Source organism: Oncorhynchus kisutch, linkage group LG18 (genome assembly GCF_002021735.2).
Source record: "Oncorhynchus kisutch isolate 150728-3 linkage group LG18, Okis_V2, whole genome shotgun sequence".
Taxonomy (NCBI): Eukaryota; Metazoa; Chordata; class Actinopteri; order Salmoniformes; family Salmonidae; genus Oncorhynchus; species Oncorhynchus kisutch.
The window spans coordinates 47417314-47439439 of record NC_034191.2 but is presented as its reverse complement, the minus strand read 5'-3'; the positions used below and the strand labels follow the sequence as shown (position 1 = coordinate 47439439).

At 42.1% G+C, this 22126-nt stretch overlaps 1 protein-coding gene across 2 annotated transcripts in view; it reads right to left on the bottom strand.

Annotated features, from left to right (window-relative positions):
- Positions 1 to 335: 335 nt before the first annotated feature.
- The window catches only part of LOC109908817 (transmembrane protein 108-like), an 87541-nt gene continuing 65750 nt past the window's right edge, over positions 336 to 22126 (bottom strand). Inside the window, exons 3-5 of one of the 2 annotated variants that reach the window (XM_020507529.2) lie at positions 5354 to 6571; positions 4840 to 4994; positions 336 to 2011 (exon numbers count right to left, since the gene is read on the bottom strand). In XM_020507529.2, coding sequence (XP_020363118.1) covers positions 1901 to 2011; positions 4840 to 4994; positions 5354 to 6571 — 1484 coding nt within the window. In that variant the 3' untranslated portion in view covers positions 336 to 1900. The remainder of the gene's footprint in view (positions 2012 to 4839; positions 4995 to 5353; positions 6572 to 22126) is intronic. The other variant, XM_020507530.2, reaches the window with a different exon arrangement.

Genomic DNA, 22126 nt, shown 5'->3' with positions numbered 1-22126 from the left:
AAGCATTAGCAAAGTGTAGGCTTTATCCAATGACAGTGAGGCCATGTGTATAGAATGGCCACTGGCCAGATACAGCATAGATGAACAGAGAACATTCTAGAAGACAATGGTTTAGCTGGGGTAAGCAAGGGGGTGTTCATGGTCAATTAAAATAAAGGTTGACAAAATAAAGGTTGACAAAAATATTAATTCATTTTATCCCAGCTTACACTTGGCAGTGGCACAAAGAATTTCCTATGAGGACTATGCAGTTAATATGCAACAATAACAAGTGTCATTACAGTCTTCATTGATGAGTGGAAGGAGTAAAACAAATTAAGTCAGTAAAACACAGAGAATGTTAAAAGCTTTTCTCTTTTATTGCTCAGCTGTAAAAAGTACAGTGTATGCTTACGATACAAAAAAAGACATGACGGTGGACAAAAGATACTGCCCCTCTCCATTCTACATGTAGCAAAATACCCTTTCTCTGGTATGGCACCACATGCCCATTGCAGCGACATACAGTAGATTGACAACATATTCAACAAAATCTTCAAACACAGGGAAGTATGATTTAACAGATCAGCGTTTCACAATGTGACAAAAGGACGCAGTATTTAGTAAATATAAATATGTGACAAAGCAAAAGTAAAGCATGACAAACTGAAATTGATTTGATAATGAAACAAAATACGTATATTTGATTAAACTGCCACTATGTGCTCACAGTAAATATTCAGGATAAAATATCTCAGTATTTTCATTGGTCATGATTTCTACGAACTTTTTCATTTCTACAACCAGAAATGAAATAAAATATCATTCAATCTATACATTACAATAATAAACATAGTTTAATCTCCTGGACAAGTACTGTACTTATGGAGGGAGGTTACAATAACTTTGGTCTCAAAATATTTAGTAAAGGTTAGACATTAAACAAACAATGAGGTTTGTTTAACGTCTAACCTTTACTAAATCTGCCAAAACCAGAATCTACTCCATAACACAAATAGAGAGAGAGGCAAAGAGGCAGAGAGAGAGAGAGAGAGAGGCAAAGAGGCAGAGAGAGAGAGAGAGAGGCAAAGAGGCAGAGAGAGAGAGAGAGAGGCAAAGAGGCAGAGAGAGAGAGAGGCAAAGAGGCAGAGAGAGAGAGAGAGAGGCAAAGAGGCAGAGAGAGAGAGAGGCAGAGAGAAAGAGAGAGAGAGAGAGAGGCAAAGAGGCAGAGAGAGAGAGAGGCAGAGAGAAAGAGAGAGAGGCAGAGAGAGAGAGAGGCAGAGAGAAAGAGAGAGGCAAAGAGGCAGAGAGAGATAGGCAAAGAGAGAGACACACAGACAGTCCCCATGCTACAGAGGCAGTTCAAATTATAATACCTCCATTGCCTCTACTAAAACCTGGTCTCACAAACATTGCCCTAAATCTCGTAGGTACAGAATTCAAGTTCAACAGGATTTTCAGTAATTATTTGGGGTTTGATTAAAAAGAAAATGAAACAATGTTCTTACAGAATATCTTCTCTCTAAAGCAGAATTCAAGTGACCACGTCCACAATGTTCTCACCATCAAGCCACTGTAACAAAATGGAAATCACACATACTCAGTGGTTTATAAAGACATAAAAACGCTTATCACAATTAAGCATTTGTAGAAAATGCACATCAGAAAAATATGCGGGCGCACCCTCATAGTAAATAGTGTCTGTTATTAGCTCTTCTTTTAATCTTGGTCTATATATTCATAATGTACAGTATAAAGTGGGAGTCTCTGAAGATTTACCACATGTATAAAAATGACAGTGGTGGGAGAATAGGGAGAAAGCAGTGGCGGGGGACTTTAGTTTTGAAAGTCAGACTTTTATTTTTGACAGTCTTGTATTGGTGGTTTCAGGACATGGCCACAAGACCAGCGTCCCTCCTCTCTAGATGTCGCAGGACTTCTCTCTGTTGATGAACAAGGTCTCCTGGCAGAAAGGGTTAACCAGCACCACCCCGCTGTTTCTGTAGTCCCCGTTAGGGGGTAGACACGTCTCCTGGAACACACACACACACAGACACATAACATACACATTAGCAAGACACTACATCACATAAAATGGGCATGATTCATGCCAGGTACACAATATAGAAGAGAAATACTAGCTGATTCTAAAGGATAGTGAGATTCAGGGCAGAGTGTTTTGTGACTTGGCAGACACAAACCATTCTCATGAGTACAAAAGATGGCTGAATGATTACGCTAGCAGAGAGAACACACAGAGAGAAAAATAGAGGGAAGGAGAGACGAGAGTTGAACAGGCTCCATGACAGAGAAAAGAAAGAAAGGAGGGGTGACTTAGCAGAAAACGCAACACAGCAGAGGGAGAGAGAAATAGTGTCGGTTCCTCAGCTAAAAGACATGGGGTGGGGGGGTGGTGGAGAAAAAGCTGAAAAAAAACAACACATTGATTCAGAAGTATGAGCCCTTACAAAAAGAGAGGTACATTCTAACTGGAAATACCCCCAAACCCTAACATAAACAAATGACTATATATAGATATTCTAGGTTGCACTGGAAAAAGGCTATTCAGGAAAAATAAGCAATAGATATTGACTGTAACGACCATAGAGATAAATCTATTCACAATTCATCCCTATGGTAACGGCACCAGACAAGCTAGAGGCACTTTAGGACAGAACAATATGGATGGAGGGAGGAAGGGATGAGGCAAAGCTTCAGTGAGAGGAGGAATAAAACACCCGTGTGTCACCACGAGCATCCTAAACATGTTCCAACCTCAGCATCCACTCCTGCACCACCGGAGGAGAGAAAGCGATGGAGGGAACAAAAAAAAAGAGGACAAACCAGAAAGAGAGGTGTGGTCAGTATGCAGATGAGATGAGAGCCGGTAAGATTTCATAGCAACAAAAATATGTCAATAGAGTGAACTGAAATGTCATGGACTAAATAGAGGATCAGCTAAAGGTCTAAAATTACACCAAAATGATTAGTTGAAGTGGAACATTTTAGCTTCACCAATAATCTTACAGCAGATGGCACTATAGTCCACATATATACAGCACCAGTCAAAAGTTTGGACACACCTACTCATTCAAGTTTTCTTTTCTAAATTTATACTATTTTCTACATTGCAGAATAATAGTGAAGACATCAAAACTATGAAATAACATATGGAATCATGTCGTAACCTCAAATTGTTAAACAAATCAAAATATATTTTATAAGTAGACACCCTTTGCCTTGATGGCAGCTTTGCACACTCTTGGCATTATCTTAACCAGCTTCATGAGGAATGCTTTTCCAACATTCTTGATGGAGTTCCCACATATGCTGAGCACTTGTTGGCTGCTTTTCCATCCCTCTGCGGCCCAACTCATCCCAAACCATCTCAATTGGGTTGAGGTCTTGTGGAGTCCAGGTCATCTGATGCAGCACTCCATCACTATCCTTGGTCAAATAGCCCTTACACAGCCTGGAGGTGTGTTTTGGGTCATTGTCATATTGAAACACAAATGATAGCCCCACTAAGTGCAAACCAGAACGGACGGCGTATCGCTGCAGAATGCTGTGGTAGCCATGCTGGTTAAGTGTGCCTTGAATTCTAAATAAATTACTAATCACTCACCAGCAAAGCACCCCACACCTTCACCTCCATGCTTCACGGTGGGAACCACACATGCAGAGATTATCTGTTCACCTACTCTGCGTCTCACAAAGATGTCCATTGCTCATGTTTCTTGGCCCAAGCAAGTCTCTTCTTCATATTGGTGTCCTTTACTAGTTGTTTCTTTGCCGCAATTTGACCATAAAGCCCTGATTCACACAGTCTCCTCTGAACAGTTGATGTTGAGATGTGTTTGTTACTTGAACTCTGTGAAGCATTTATTTGGGCTGCAATTTCTGAGGCTGGTAACTCTAATAAATTCATCCTCTGCAGCAGAGGTAACTCTGGGTCTTCATAGAGGCAGTCCTCATGAGAGCCAGTTTCATCATAGCGCTTGTTGGTTTTTGCGACTGCAATTTTCTGGATTGATGGACTGTTGTTTCTCTTTGCTTATTTGAACTGTTCTTGCAATAATATGGACTTGGTCTTTTAATAAATAAATCTTCTGTATACCACCCCTACTTTGCCACAACACAACTGATTGGCACAAACGCATTAAGAAGGAAATAAATTCAACAAATTAACAAGGTCCACCTTTTAATTGAAATGCATTCCAGGTGAATACCTCATGAAGCTGGTTGAGAGAATGCCAAGAGTGTGCAAAGCTTTCATCAAGGCAAAGGGTGGCTACTTTGAAGAATCTCAAACAAAATATATTTGGATTTGTTTAACACTTTTTTGGTTACTACATGATTCCATAAGTGTTATTTTATAGTTTTGATATCTTAACTAGTATTCTAAAATGTAGAACATAAAATAAAAACCTGGAATGAGTAGGTGTGTGCAAACTTTTGGCAACAACACTTGGCTCGCTGATTTACATTTTCTGTATCATCACTGAATTCATGTCAAGTTGAGGAGCCTAATTTAGAGGAGCCCAACATTGTAATGCCTGTATGAATATAGGTTCCATATTAATTCAACTCTAACCCATGCCATCACACAGCTTATATCAATTGGACTAAATGCCCATTATACCATGCTGAATCAAGGCTTCACAACAACATTACATATAGGCCCTTTCACTTAAATAATAAGTCCCCTCTAAAGCAATTGAGTGCCAGACCCAGGGCTGTAATTTAGCAATAACATTATATACAGGCCCTTCCCCTCAACTGTAACATTTCTCATATCCTACAGGAAGTCCTCTTTGGTCTAATAATAAAAGTGGCAGTCAGTCTCAGGACTGTGTGTACCTCAGCATTGTCAAGGGATGTGATTTCCCGGGGCAGCTCCACCGCATGCCTGTTGAAGTAGTCCATGGTGATGGCATTGTTCCAGTAGCTCAGGTTGTTCTCCTGATTTGAAGACTTCTTCTTCCTCCTCATACAGCACACGGTCAGCAGGACAGCTGGAGGGGGAGAGGAAGGGAGGGAGGGAGGATGGAGGAAGGTGGGGAAGGAGGGAAAGGCAAAGTCAGTACAGCCTCTAAAACGATAGAACCTCAGTCCAGCTCTTTCATTATGTATCACATTGTCTCAGTGGACAGGTTGGGTGGTATAAACGTGATCTCAGCCTCCTAAAAGTGGTGGTCAGTCTCCTACTGACTCAAACACAATTTACTTTGATATGGTTTTCTCTAAGAGGCTTTGAGTTTATACTTAAATTGTACAATATATATTCATCCCTATAGAGGGGAATGGACATTTGATATAAAGGGCTTTGTTATCAACACAAAAAGCATTCATCAGGTTGCTATTTGATACTCACAGCATGAGGACACAGGCACACTGATGGCCAACACGATCCACACAATGTCCATCTTGCTCAGGCAGATGGTGGCGCTGGACAGCGGTGAGTCCAGAGCTGGGCTGGAGCCATTACCAGGACCCCAGGGGTCTGCAGTGGTGGCGGGGACCAGTCGGTTCAGAAAGTTCCCACTGGCCGTGGAGGGGGGCTCCGTAGCGGATGAGCTGTTCCACTGGGAGGAAGGGTCCTTGCCAGGGATGCCCTCCACACTGCTGCTATGAAAAGTGACATTGCCATCTGTTTTGAGCTCCAGGGTGGGGTCCTCGTTGACCAGGGGGTGCACCTCCCGTAGGGTGATGGCGTGGGGTCGGGAAAGCTCGGGCGTGGCTTCAACATGCTCCCAAAGGGTCTGATCTACAGCAGCATCCTCTGAGGAAGAGGAGGAGAGAGAGGAAGGCTGCAGCTCAGTGGTGAAGTCCTGCTGACTGGTGTCTGTGGGCTCCTTGACATTCCCCCCCATAGGCTCCTGGGTGTGTGTGGGGGCCGGTGGACCACCAAGCTCCAGGCCCAGAGTATGCTCTCTATCTGTGAGCGGGCAGGGCAAAGAAGGAGCCAGGGCAGACCCAGAGTCTAGAGTCCCCTCCACTGCAGCTGGAGCTACCTCACTCTGTGGGCCAGCAGAGCTGGGAGGGCTAGGATGGCTGTTGCCCTGGTTAACATTAACAGTATCTGGGCTATGGGCTTGATTGACTGAGTTGGGCAAGAGGCCCTGGTCTGCACTGAGAGAATTGGAGCTGTGGCCTGGGTTGAGAGCACCAGAGCTGGGGGAATGGGCCTGCTTGACTGGACTGGGGCTGACAGAGCTAGGGCCAGGGTCTTGGTTTACTCTCACAGAGTTCACAGTGTTAGGACTGAAAGTAGCTGCAGCATGAATGAGGCTGTCTTTACTGGGTGGTGTCACAGTGTGTGCCAGGCTGGTGTGGTGGGTTAGATGCCAGCCCCAGGAGCTGGGGGCTGTGGTGGGCTTGATGATGCCTGTGGGCAGCGCCCCTCCCTGGGGGGACCAAGGGTCCCCGCTGCTGGAGTCCTCCTGCTGCCAGCCTGGGAGAGGCAGGAGCGGGTTAGGGTGTCTGCTGTGGGGCGCTGACATGGAGACAGGGTCCTTGGGGGTCCGGCTGGGGTACAGCTCCTGGGTAGAGGACACCACTCCCACTGGCACAGATAGGATCGCTAGAACACCTACAGAGAGAGATAATTACTATATAGAATGTGTGTGTGTGCTTGTGTGTAGGTATGCATATCTGAGTGTGTGTGTGTGTGCAGGTCGCTCTACCCTTTCTCCTGAGGTTCCCTGCTTGGAATATTGAGGCACAAACACTGATCCCCAGAAGCGGCAATAGGCTGTTTATGAGTCCTGGAGGAACCTTACAACCGTGGGGTGGATTCAATCGAGCAGAAAGACAATGGACAGAGCTTACCCATGATGTTGCACAAGAATTTAAGTCAATAAGTCATCGTTTTAGTCAAAGTATGATATACAGTATTTGGGCTTGAAGTGACAAGTCAGAACTGCCCACTTCGTGCAAATCCGTGTGATCCAAGTTTTATTTGTCTTTTCCTTTGATATGATGTACAAATTATTTTCAGCCTAGGTTTCATTTCAGGGCTGGGTTTTATTTGAATGCTACCATTTACCAAGCCTGTCACATCCCTAATGCATAGAGGAGCCTAATCCAGACACTCCAGAGTGACCCATGACTGGGGGATAACACAGACAGGATAGTTGGATTTATGAATCCAACTATCAGAGAGATCAGGGAGACCATATAGTCTCACAGAAATAGTCTGACCCACCCCAGGAATATTTGCCTTATATTTTGGCCCATTGTTGATATCTGGTGGTGGTATGTTGCGCGCCCCCCCCCCCCCCCCCGGTCTCCTCAACACATTATTACTGTATTCCATCCTCCAACATGCACAAACATACTAATACATATATACATGTCTCTCGGTCACATATAGGCTATCTATGGTTCCATCCACACACAGTAGAATTGTAGAATTGATTACTATATTATGTTGTCCATTGTGGGGGCTGTTAGTAAACCATAGCTACTATGTTGCTGCTATAGACTAACAGTAGCAGTTGTTCCTGAGCATTGTACATCAGGAGTGTGATAGTGTGCAACACTGTTTGTCATGCAGTAGTCTGGCCTCAAGCACACACTCAATCAGTGTCTAACCCCCACTATCACAACACTACCTAGCAACCCGGCCCTCGGTCGGTCGGGAAAAGCCTGGAAAATACATGCGCTCCGGCTCCGCTGACCAACAAAATGGCAACAGAGTTTACATCCGTTGTACATACTAACACATGCTCCAGCAATACACTCCGCAGACACACACGCAACTCTGCACACCGCCATACATGCACCCACGCTCGCTCGCACACTGGTCCTCCTCATCTGCAATAAACACACTTATTAATATGCATCTGGCAACCCGCTGATCATCATGTTTTATTGAGTAGCTCATAAAATCTTAAAGGAGGCAAAACACCTTTTAAGTTTGGTAGCATCAAAACATGTTGCATGATGTTCGTTGTCAGTCCGGTGAATAGTCAATATTTTGTAAAGTTATTCATTACTTGTGTGGTAGGCTGTGTGTGGTTGAGAGTCATCTAATCTCTCTTGAGAAGCACATGCACACGCATGCACTCACACACAAACACAGATTATATGGTATGATATAGATACGGATTCATGCAGATTCTCTACAATAGTCCCTTTTCCTATAGCAGTGTGTTCATTTTCCCTTCTCGGGCAATAAAGATCTATTGAATTGAATTGAATTTTGTGAGTGTTCCATACAGTAATGTGAATGTAAGTGTGACTACACACAGTGCGGAGGGTTAGTGAATACTAAGGACAACGAGGAGGCATCTCAAGCTACAGTATATCTCCAGCTCAACTCGTCAAAGGTTATGTTTCTTTTTTTCTGGCAGTGAGTCACCCACTCCTGGTCTGGCAGTGACATTAGATTAGAGCTAAATCAAATCAAATCAAATCAAATGTATTTATATAGCCCTTCGTACATCAGCTGATATCTCAAAGTGCTGTACAGAAACCCAGCCTAAAACCCCAAACAGCAAGCAATGCAGGTGTAGAAGCTACTGCTGCTGCTCATAAGTGTCACGTCTACTCCCGCTCCTCCACCCTCTGGTGTTCGACGTCAACGGTAACCACCGGTCCTGGGTTCCATCATTACGCACACCTGCCATCAATCATTACACACACCTGCACGTCATCATGAGGCACACCTGGACTCCATTACCTCACTTATTACCTCCCCTATATCTGGCACTCTTAGGTTCCTTCCCCAGTCAGTATTGTGTATGTGGTTCATGTCTATACGCGACTTGTTTGTTTGTTGTTTGTTATGTTGTTCGATGGTCCGTTTATTATTAGACTCCCAGCGTATACGTTACAATAAGACAGACACTCACAATGACTCACAGGCAATGACTCATAGACTGCACTATGTAGGGAACGGGATGCAGCCCCAGACACAGGCTAGCTCTAGGGGTTCATTGGGGGAATGAGGGAGCCCTTCATCCTGTATAGCCAGTTTCCTGCCCCTAAGCCTCCCTGTAAAGACTCTGACTAGGTGTCCGAACTAAGCAACACTCTTGGCCTCCAATGCCCTCTGAGTGTGTACACAACAATATAATCCTGTTGATGTAATGCAAGGAGGTACTGTGAGGCATGAACCTAATACACACAATACACAGTACAGAATGGAATAAAATAGCTCCCCAAATGTGCGTGTGGGTAGGCAGGCACATAGATTGGAACTAGTGGATATATGGAGGCTTAAATATCCTGACCTAGTGAGATATACAGTGTATTTGGAAAGTATTCAGACCATGTGACTTTTTCCAAATGTTGTTACATTACAGCCTTATTCTAAAATGTATTAAATTATTTTTTCCCCCCTCATCAATCTATACACAATCAGTGGTGTAAAGTAGTGAAGTATCTGTATGGGGTATCTGTATGTACTTTACTATTTATATTCATGGCAACTTTAACTTCACTACATTCCTAATGAAAATAATGTACTTTTTACTCCATACATTTTCCCTGACACCCAAAAGTACTTGTTACATTTTGACAGGAAAATGGTCCAATTCACACACTTATCAAGAGAATTCATGCAGATTCTCTGGTCATCCCTACTGCCTCTGATCTGGCGGACCCACTAAACACAAATGCTTCGTTTGTAAATTATGTCTGCGTGTTGGAGTGCTCCTGGCTATCCGTAAAAAAAAATTATAAAGAAAATTGTGCCGTCTGGTTTCCTTAATATAAGGAAGTTAAAATTATTTATACTTTTAGTTTTACTATTGATACTTAAGTATTTAAAACCAAATACTTTTAGACATTTACTCGAGTAGTACTTGACTGGGTGACTTTCACTTTTACTTGAGTAATTTTCTACTAAGGTATCTTTACTTTGACTTAAATATGACAATTGAGTACATTTTCCACCACTGCACACAATACCCCAACTGTGGGACCTTATATAGACAGGCAAATACCTGTCTATATAAGGTCCCATAGTTGACAGTGCATGTCAGAGCAAAAACCAAGCCACGAGGTCAAAGGAATTGTCCGCAGGATTGTGTTAAGGCACAGATCTGGGGAAGGGTACCAAAACATTTCTGCAGCATTGAAGGTCCCCAAGAACAGAGTGGTCTCCCTCATTCTTAAATGGAAGAAGTTTGGAACCACCAAGACCGCTGTGCAAACTGAGCAATCGGAGGAGAAGGGCCTTCGTCAGCGAGGTGACCAGCACCCGATGATCACTCTGACAGAACTCCAGTTCCTCTGTGGAGACGGGAGAACCTTCCAGAAGAACAACCATTTCCGCAGCACTCCACCAATCAGGACTTAATGGTAGAGTGGCCAGACGGAAGCCAGTCCTCAGTAAAAAGGCACATGACAGCCCGCTTGGAGTTTGCCCCAAGGTCACCTAAAGGACTCTCAGACCATGAGAAACAAGATTCTCTGGTCTGATGAAACCACGATTGAACAGCGTTCGTTGTTTGAAGTAACGTCTTTGTTGTTGTCATATTGCAAACGAACATGACAGTTTCACTACTATGGATTGCAGCTTTAAGGTTGCCAGTACATTTCATTGAAAGGGCTTGTCAACACCAAACCCACTGGGTACAGACGTCAGTTCAACATTTAGTTTTTATTTACATTTGGTTAAGTTGTCAACGAATGTGAATTCAACAAAAAAAGGTCATCATGTCATTGGATTTAGGTTAAAAGTTGGGTTTTGCAAATGCAGTCAGTTTTCCACGTTGATTCAACCGGTTAGCTTCGCTCACTATCTCTGACACCCACCTGATCATACCACTCACTATTCTGGGATGGAGAAAAACAAGGACGAGGTCAATATTACTGTTAAATTAGATCCTGATTTATTTCTGTTATATCAGCCAAAACCTTTTTTCAATTAACCCAGCCAAGAGATTTATAATGGGGAAGGGCAATTTATGCAGTAAACTTACTGAGTTAAAGGCTGTTTGGAATGCATAAGAAGTGAGTGACATTCATGTATAAGTGCTCTATTGATGACATGGAGGGGAATGGGACATTAGTAGATCATAGGGCTGGCTGCTGTGTCTTGTGCACTTGATCTAAGGACTTTTGCCCCATCTCTCTTTCCCTTTCACATCACTCAGTATTAGAGTCAATGCCAGGGCCACAGAAAGCCAAATTGGCCGCCCAGTGGCATTGAGTTTGAGACCTAGTGAAATTAAAGCATCATAATGGTGAAAATGATCAAATCCTCAACATTCAGCTATAACCTCATTGGTCAGTATTTACTTAAACTACCAATACTACCAACTACTGCAGTGGGGTAATAGTGTGAGATGTAGCCTACACTGCTACATCCTATATCCACCACACCAATCATAGCAGAGAATCAACTTAGTGTGTGTAGTAGAGAGCAGCTCTACAACATCCGTAGAGTACGACCCTACCTCACACAGGAAGCGGGGCAGGTCCTAATCCAGGCATTTGTCCTCTCCCGTCTGGACAACTGCAACTCACTGTTGGCTGGGCTACCCGCTTGTGCAATAAACCCATGCAACTTATCCAGAACGCTGCAGCCCGCCTGGTTTTCAACCTTCCCATGCTCTCTCATGTCACCCCGCTCCTCCACACCCTCCACTGGCTTCATGTTGGAGCTCACATCCACTACAAGACCATGGTGCTTACCTACGGAACAGCAAGAGGAACTGCCCCTCCCTACCTTTAGGTTATGCCTGTGCCTATGCCTGTGATGTGGTTGTCCCACCTAGGTATGCAGAACCCTCCTCTAGCTGCTCAGTCTGCATTTCAGGTACCCCAGCAAAACACACACTCAGGGGGTAGAAGATGCCCTTAGGCACAGATCACAGCACAGTTTATCCTCCCTAAATCATTACCTTAGATTAAGGAGGCTCTCACCGTGCAGTCCTCTATGGACTGTGTTAAGGCAGGCAGATGCTAACTCAATGGGATCGTCCACAAATCTACACAGGATGTGGGAAGGCTGTCTCCAGCATCGATCAGAATACCAATGAGCTTCTATCTCAAATTTCACAACACCCAAACAACACACACACAGACATACATGTGCACGCGGTACAGATGTGCCCTGAGATATGAGACAAAGAGAGAAGAGTCTATGGCTGTGTCCCAAATCGTACCCTATTCCTTACATAGTTCACTACTTTTGACCAGAGACATATGGGTCCTAAAAGTGTTGCACTATGTAGGGCAGGGATTGCCACAAAAAATCTGAACTCATCATGAGGGGTCACAGTGGATAGCGGGTCTGCGTACCCACATCCATATCCACAAATGCAGTCAGCATTTTGGAGGGCTGTCATGCCAAATAGTGTCCACCGGCCAAAATAGTGTCCACCGGCCAAATAGTGTCCACCGGCCAAATAGTGTCCACCGGCCAAATAGTGTCCACCGGCCAAATAGTGTCCACCGGCCAAATAGTGTCCACCGGCCAAATAGTGTCCACCGGCCAAATAGTGTCCACCGGCCAAATAGTGTCCACCGGCCAAATAGTGTCCACCGGCCAAATAGTGTCCACCGGCCAAATAGTGTCCACCGGCCAAATAGTGTCCCCCTCTACGTCACAATGGGATTCGATGAGTTCTAGCTTCTGTTGCTAGGGCTGTTTCTAGAACTTGCAATATTCTGACCGGATTATGTAATGTACCAAAGCGTCCGTTGCTATGCTAGTTGCCTGGCTCTATTTTACCTCGCAGAGGTCGCGAAGGAAGGAGGTTGCGGGAAGTTCTATTTCACCGCATAAACGTTCGCTATTACCTCCGAATTGCTCTTCAAGGAAGGTGTTTTTGACCGTGACAACCTGCTGAATACCTACTGCTTCAGAGGACTGAAAAGAGAACACTTTCTTTACCATGTATTTGTTTTAAGTACATATTGTTAAATAGGAATAAATAACTGTTTTTATAGATTGACGTTGGTAACTACTGTAACATTACTTATATACCTCAGCCTGCCTAGTCAGCTAGCCATCTAGCTAGACAGTTTTATTTAGCTAACGTTAGCTAGCAAGCAAGCTACTGCTAATTGTTTTATTTTGAACACAACAAATACAAAAAAGGCAGAAATATACAAACATGAGTACATAAACCTAACAGCCTGTTAAATACTTTTATGGTGCGTATTCCTTTTTACATTTTACTGATCATTTCAAAATAATATTTCAATTCTATCTTAAATAATGTGAAAAGGGGTTTGTTCTCTGCCCACAACATTTTATGGATAAAGAATCTTCTATGAAAGATAACCAAATGAACAATGAAAGTTAAATCAGGGTCCATATCATTTGGATCAAAATAAAACACAATTACAGTCTCTCTCAGATAAACATTAATAGTCGTTTCTTTTCAAATAGAATCTTCTAACTCGCTCCAAAATCTTCTGACATCAGAACAGTCCCAAAATAAATGGTCAAGAGTTTCTGGGTCACAACCACATATTACACATTTGTTATCAGTAGCTATTTTAAATCTGTGTATAATAAAGGACTTTACAGGGTAGATTCTACAAATGAGTTTGTATGATACTTCTTTCACCTTCTATACAATATTTACCAGACAAACAAGGAAACTTTGTTCCAGTTCACTTGTCCTAGGGCTACATTCCAGTACATTTTAGCAGAGGGAATATTAACATTTCCCTTATATAGATGTTATTATATTTATAGTTCAAAATGTAAATTCCTTCTAATTATATTGAGGCTACAAAATCATCAACAGTTGCACTTGGACTATTGTTATATTCTCCTAAAAGAAGAATAGCACCTTTTAGGGACAGCTCTAACAACAATTTGATACTCCTCAGGAGTGAATGTAACATTGTGTGTTCTCATACATTCTGGATGATCATACAGTTGTCCATCATTATTCAATAATTGTTTAGCCCAAATAATGTTGTTGTCAAACCAGTTCTGGAAAAATAAAGACTTGTTTTTGTATTTTATGTCTTTAGATTGTCTACCTATGTGGGGACAAATTGTGCTTGTACATGAGGTTCCAAGTTAAAAGTACTTGTTTGTGAACATTTGCAAGCTTAATAGGGATTTTACCCATATCAAAGTTGTATTTGAGTAGGAGTTCTAGACCACCAATCTGTTGGAATATTAAATTAGGGATAATATTCCAAATGCAATACTTATTTCTTCAATAGTTTTGTATCCATTTAATCTCAAATATTATATTAGAGGTTTTACAATCTAGAGCGTTCAACCCTCCCTCACCTTGGGTGCTACATATTACCGCTTTTCTTAAATAATGAGGTTTATTCCTCCATATGAAGTTAAATAATTTAGTATCAACCGTTTTAGTTACTGACAGAGGCAAGGGAAGGGAGGTGTAAACTAATCTGGACAGATCTTCAGATCTTGACAATAGTACACGTCCAGATAAAGATCTCTTAATAACCAGGAGTTTAATGTCTTTCAAATGTTCTCTACAATAGGAGAGACATTTAAGTTGGCCCTTTCTTTCTGATCTTTGCTAACTTTAATACCAAGAAATGCGATCATATTTTTTACAGGGATATTACATACTGAGTTTAAGCCACATCTTTTCAACGCAAATAATTCACATTTCCTAATATTCAGAGATGAACCTGATACACGTGAGAAGGCATTAATACACTCAATAGCTTTCCTAGCTTTCCTTCCTAAAAAAAATTGTGGTGTCGTCAGCCATTTTCTCTCTTTGTCTTGTATCTGAATACCCCTAAAACTATCCTTATTTATATGAAGTGCCATAACTTGTGTGACCAATAAAAATAAGAAAGGAGAAATTGGGCATCCTTGTGGAATCTCTGAAATTCCATGGGATAATTTAACAGAGCTGTTACTGTTATTGTAAAGTGTCTTAATTACACTTTGAAAATATTGACCAAAACCCCCAAAAAATCGAAGAGTCTCAAAAAGGGTATCAAATGCCTTGTAAAAGTCTACAAATTAAACCGAAGCTATCTTCCATAATGTGCTCATTGTAGTCTAAAGTCCAATACTAGTAGAATATAATTACATATGTGTCTGCCCTTCATAAGTCTTTCTGCAAAGATGGATGCAAGTAGCAGAAATGAGGCCTTGTGTCATAGAAACAGGCAGGACCCATAAATCAATTGCCTCCTTAAAAACATGAAATATAAATTCAATAATATCCTCCTGAAAATATTTATAGAATTCACTAATAATGCCATCATTCCCTGGATATGTGTTCTCTTTAACTTGCTGATACATTTTTTTATTTCATTAATATAAATAATTTAATGGAAGTCTTCATCTATGACTTTTGCATAGTCTTTGACTGAGTCTAGAAAGGCAGATATGTAGGACAGGCATTACTGGTATAAAGGTTAACATAGAATTCTGAAACATATTTTTAAATATCTTTGGGGTTTTCATTTTCTTTGCCATTTATATTAAGCTTATGAATAGATGTACATTTAATTTGTATTTTTTTCCCACCTTCCTCCCACCATCTCCTTCTTGATCTTACAAATGCCCCTTTTGCTCTCTCTTCATACATTGGCTCCATTTGTAGTTGTAAAGAGAATAACTTAATGTTTCCTTCATCAAGGTCCTCCATAGAGATTAGAGAAAGTATTTCCTTAACAAGTTTATCTTCCCTCAATCTTTTAAGTTCAGCCATTTCTTTACCTCTCTTCATGGCCGTTTGTCTTATTTCATACTTCATTCATTCCCGATATTTCCCATAAGACTTAAATAGTTGGGCTTTCCTCCAATTGTCTTGTATAATATCTTTGTCATCCATCTATATGAATGCTCAGTGTTTGAGATCAATTGACACCCTTTACCACGGCACTGAGATTGATTTGAAACTGAAAAACTCTTACGCACCACTGCACTTTGTATAGGGTTGGCTGGCCTTCAAGTCACTCGTAGGCTCAGTCACTGGTATACTTTTATTTACAAAGCCATTTTAGGTTTACTACCTTTTTATTTGGGCATTTTTATTGTTCAGAAATGTGGTGGGTACTCTCCTCGTTCGCTGGACTTTATCCTGCTAACTGTTCCAAATGTCCGGACTGAATTTGGTAAAAGGGCTTTTAAGTACTCTGCACCATCGTCTTGGAACACCTTACAAAATACTTTTAAACTGGAAGAACTTGTCCCGATTGGTATTTTTTAAATCACTGATGAATGATCTTGAGACTGATTCCCTGACCTGTCAATGTTTTTACATTTGCTGTGTTTGATTTTGTTATACTCTTGTGAATTCTATGGTTTTTACTAGATTACTTGTAGTTTTTCATGTTGTTTGTCTGTAATTTTTGTAATGACTTGGTGCTGCCTATCTTGGCCAGGAAACTCTTGAAAAAGAGATTTTAAATCTCAATGAGCCCTTCCTGGTTAAATAAAAGTTTCATAATAAAATCTTGAAATTATCATCTTCCAACAGTCTACTATTGAGTTTCCAATCACTCAGTTTAACTTCATATCCATTAATATTTAAAGATAAGCTACTGTAACTGTTATTGCCGCTTTCTGTTTGTATGTAGCTTGCACTTCAATGGCATTCCTCGAGGAGATTTTCTTTTATCTTTCCAACCAGGCAAAGTACTATGAAGACACCACTGATCTCGACAAGAGGCACAACATTCAGAGTAATTCACAATTCAAGGTAACGTCAAGCAGTTAACTTCAATTAGATGGGACAGATTTAGCTATGCACAACCACTTTTCAACAACCATTTTCCATCTAACGTACAGTAGGCTAGTTGCTAACTATACATATAGTTCAGTGGAGTGTTGCTGACGGGAGGACGGCTCATAATAATGTCTGGAATGGAGTAAATGGAATGGTATCAAACACGTGGTTGATACCATTCAATTGACTCCATTCCAGCCATTATTATGAGCTGTCCTCTCCTCAGCAGCGTCCACTGATATAGTTATATGTCTGTCATATTGAGGTGTCTAGCTATACGTTAAACCTGATCAATTAAATGGATAGGTGTAAACTACAGTAGGTGTTTTTGCTAGAGACACACAGAGAGGGGGGGAGAAAATGAGAAAGGATGAACGTGAGAGAGGGGGAGAGAGGTGGGAAGAGAGTGTAAGACAGAGAGAGATGGTAAGAAAAATACAGAGAAACACAGCAGTGCAAATATTATTAGTTGAGTATTTCAACAACTCTTCTCTTCCAACTTGTTAGGCAATTATATCTACCTACGGGGGAAGGATGGCCAGCCACACAGGAGGGTGATTTTTACTAAGGAGGAGAAGGAGGCCGTGCTGACTGAGATGAATGCTGGCCATTTCGAAATGAAGCCTACGCTTCTTCTGACGGGGAATTGTCAAAGTGGACAGCTGGGCAACTGAAATATCCTTTTGTTTATCAATCACATTCTATTATATCTGAAAATATAATGATTTCAATTAATGTCATATCAGAGAGCACACAATGTTTCAATTTGTCACTTTTTGCTTAAAGGTCATTACACCCACGGTTCTCCTGAGGTCATCTTGAGTGACCGAGATCATGAACGCTGGTACAAGGTACGGATGTTACAGGTTATATTCTGTCACCAATGGTTTGTTTTATTTATTTTTTACAATTTGTTTTTCTATGGTACATAATCAGACATATTTCAATATCTAACGTTGTCAATAGATATCGCTTTCTTTCCCCCCAACCAGACCCCTCAAGACTGCCATGGGCAAGTCCCTTGATTGGTACCAGGAAGGGTGGGAGAACAACCGGAAGGTAATTCTCTTTGCACACAACAGCAGCATCCAGGCCTCCACCGAGTACGGACGGTAGTCGCAGCTGTTGACTGAGGTAAACAATGCAAATGTATATACAATTATTGCATATACAGTGAGGGAAAAAAGTATTTGATCCCCTGCTGATTTTGTACGTTTGGCCACTGACAAAGAAATGATCAGTCTATAATTTTAATGGTAGGTTTATTTGAACAGTGAGAGACAGAATAACAACAAAAAAATCCTGAAAAACACATGTCAAAAATGTTATAAATTGATTTGCATTTTAATGAGGGAAACAAGTATTTGACCCCTCTGCAAAACATGACTTAGTAGTTGGTGGCAAAACCCTTGTTGGAAATCACAGAGGTCAGATGTTTCTTGTGGTTGGCCAGCAGGTTTGCACACATCTCAGGAGGGATTTTGTCCCACTCCTCTTTGCAGATCTTCTCCAAGTCATTAAGATTGAGGCTGACGTTTGGCAACTCGAACCTTTCAGCTCCCTCCACAGATTTTCTATGGGATTGAGGTCTGGAGACTGGCTAGGCCACTCCAGGTCCTTAATGGGCTTCTTCTTGAGCCACTCCTTTGTTGCCTTGGCCATGTGTTTTGGGTCATTGTCATGCTGGAATACCCATCCACGACCCATTTTCAATGCCCTGGGTGAGGGAAGGAGGTTATCACCCAAGATTTGACGATACATGGCCCCGTCCATCGTCCCTTTGATGCGGTGAAGTTGTCCTGTCCCCAGAAAAACAACACCAAAGCATAATGTTTCCACCTCCATGTTTGACGGTGGGGATGGTGTTCTTGGGGCCATAGGCAGCATTCCTCCTCCTCCAAACAAGGCGAGTTGAGTTGATGCCAAAGAGCTCCATTTTGGTCTCATCTGACCACAACACTTTCACCCAGTTGTCCTCTGAATCATTCAGATGTTCATTGGCAAACCTCAGATGGGCATGTATATGTGCTTTCTTGAGCAGGGTCACCTTGCGGGCGCTGCAGGATTTCAGTCCTTCACGGTGTAGTGTGTTACCAATTGTTTTCTTGGTGACTATGATCCCAGCTGCCTTGAGATCATTGACAAGATCCTCCCGTGTAGTTCTGGGCTGATTCCTCACCGTTCTCATGTTAATTGCAACTCCAAGAGGTGAGATCTTGCATGGAGCCCCAGGCCGAGGGAGATTGACAGTTCTTTTGTGTTACTTCCATTTGCGAATAATCGCACCAACTGTTGTCACCTTCTCACCAAGCTGCTTGGCGATGGTCTTGTAGCCCATTCCAGCCTTGTGTAGGTCTACAATCTTGTCCCTGACATGCTTGGAGAGCTCTTTGGTCTTGGCCATGGTGGAGAGTTTGGAATCTGATTGATTGATTGCTTCTGTGGACAGGTGTCTTTTATACAGGTAACAAACTGAGATTAGGAGCACTCCCTTTAAGAGGCTAATCTCAGCTCGTTACCTGTATAAAAGACACCTTGAAGCCAGAAATCCTTCTGATTGAGAGGGGGTCAAATACTTATTTCCCTCATTAAAATGCAAATCAATTTCTAACATTTTTGACATGCGTTTTTCTGGATTTTTGTTGTTGTTGTTCTGTCTCTCACGGTTCAAATAAACCTACCATTAAAATTATAGACTGATAATTTCTTTGTCAGTGGGCAAACGTACAAAATCAGCAGGGGATCCCCCAAAAAATTCCCCTCACTGTACTGTAGTCTTTCAAAGTTGTGATTGACTTAGTGTTGTTTGTCTATTGTTATTTTTGTATAAGTACTTTCAGATCACTGAAACCCCACCTGATGTGGTGGAAGTTGTCGAACCAGATGAAAATGCCTTTCAGGCACGGACTGAGAAGGATTGAGGTTTTTGACCAGTTAAAATGATTGCCCGCTGTTAATTTATTTTATAACACTGCACTAATCCATCAAATCTTCTCACAATAAAATGTAACCTGTGAGTTTGTTTGTTTACGTCTCTGTCTCCTACCCTGTTCACTTTAACTCTGCTCCTGTTCTCCGGGACCTAGGGGTTCTACCCAACACCCAGACCTGGATCCACCTGATGTCCTCCATTACCAACCACCCTCCAACTTTTCATTACATCATCTACAGCTACTGTTGTTGTCATGATGTCATTATCTGCTAAGAAAGTTTTCTTGCTCTGTCATACTGGGCACATAATATGTGAGATACACAGATGAACTAAAAACACTAGCACTGCAAACACTCAGAACAAAGAGAGCAGCAGTGCCTGGACTTTGCAGTCTCCCTCTTCACGTCCCCCTTCTGAGACTGGCTGCCTGTTGAGAACAAGTGACAGGCAGAATTCCACACACCAGAATTCCATATTTTAATCTATGATTGCCATGTGAGTGCACAAAAAAAATCTGTGAAAATAAATGATTGGCACAACTGCACCAAAAACGATCAACGTTTACGTAATCAAATCTTAAATATTGCAGTTTGGTTTTCACAGCTGTTTCACATGGTGTTTATTATTTTAAGGTATCCTTTGATGGTATTTATTTCGTCCACATGATTAATTGTTGTATCCTAGTACCTTCAATGGATACATATTTGAGCCAAGCTAGATAGAAAAAAAGATCACAATAGAGGACTACTGAAGTGATATTATTTCAGTGTAGACAAGAGCAGGTTAAACTGAAAACATGACAGCCAGACAAGCCAGTGTGTGCATCAAATGGATTTGCATATGAATGGAGTGGAAATTAGCTGACTTCGTGATCTGTAAGGTAAGTAACTTTAATGTGTCAAGCAGATTACACGTTTTCTTTGCCATTTCAGAAATGTAGCAATGTTTAAGACATGGCCTTCATGTTGTAATGTTAACAAGGTACCAACAAGTAGTTTGAATGAATGTTTTCATTATATTAGCTAAACAAAACTTGTTTAAACAGCGAAATTCTTGCAGAAATCAGCCTTGTTAGAACAACACAGGGCGAGGCCCACGTGCAGACACAGGAGGCAGATGGTTCGAGTCTGATATTTATTAAAATACAAGAGGCAGGCAATAGGCAGGTCGAGGACAGACAGAAGTTCATTAACCAGGTCAGAGTCCGAAAGGTACAGGGGGGCAGGCAGGCTCGAGGTCTGGGCGGGCTGTATGGTCAGGGCGGGCTGTATGGTCCGGGCGGGCTGTATGGTCAGGACGGGCTGTATGGTCCGGGCAGGCTGTATGGTCCGGGCGGGCTGTATGGTCAGGGCGGGCTGTATGGTCAGGGCAGGCTGTATGGTCAGGGCAGGCTGTATGGTCCGGGCGGGCTGTATGGTCAGGGCAGGCTGTATGGTCCGGGCGGGCTGTATGGTCCGGGCGGGCTGTATGGTCCGGGCGGGCTGTATGGTCAGGGCAGGCTGTATGGTCAGGGCAGGCTGTATGGTCAGGGCAGGCTGTATGGTCAGGGCAGGCAGAACAGGTCAGAAACGGAAGGGGTAGAAAACAGACTTGGAAAAACACGCTGGCAGGTTTGACAAGACAAGACAAACTTGCAACAGACAAACATAGCAATGATGAAAATGTAATTTTGGCTGTAACGATCTCCAAAATTCTAATTCTAAGGTCATCATACCGTTGATATAGCAACGGAAGCTAATAGTTTATCGAATCCCATTGTGACCTAGAGGGGGACACTATTTGGCTAGGGGACATTATTTAGCATGACTAAGTGACATTTTGTTGCGAACAGAACATTTTAGTGGCCCCCCCTCTTGACAACGCAGAGAGAAGAATAGGTAATTTCCTGCAATTCTACACATTTTCCCATGAGACAGTTTTAAAGCAAGTTTGTTGCAATCAATTATTATATATTTATTTTTACCCCTTTTTCTTCCCAATTTCGTGATATCTAATTGGTAGTTATAGTCTTGTCCCATCGCTGCAACTCCTGTATGGACTCGGGAGAGGTGAAGGTCGAGAGTCATGCGTCCTCCGAAACATGATCCTGCCAAGCCGTACTGCTTCTTGACACGCTGCTCGCTTAACCCGGAAGCCAGCCGCACCAATGTGTCAGAGGAAACACCGCACAACTGGTGACTGTGTCAGTGTGCATGGGGATTAAGCGATTGTAAATTATTTATAATGAAGGATACCTGGAGAAAATGGATGGCTCTCACGTCAGTAAAATATATTTTTACAAGGTCCCTCCTGAATGCTTGAAAAATTCATATTTTAATACCACAACAGAGCATGACAACGAATGAACGATTTGATTTCTGTACAGACTATTGTTAAAAAATAGAATAGTCTAAGTTTGGAACAGTACTAAAGATGTCTATCAACTGTAAAAAAATGTGCACAACAGAACCAGTTACAACTGAAGTATCAAGAAAAATACATTTTATTTTTTAAACACCGCAACCGCATATCATCAGGTAGGCCTATACGCACTTTTATTTCATTCAGGAAACTATCATTTTGT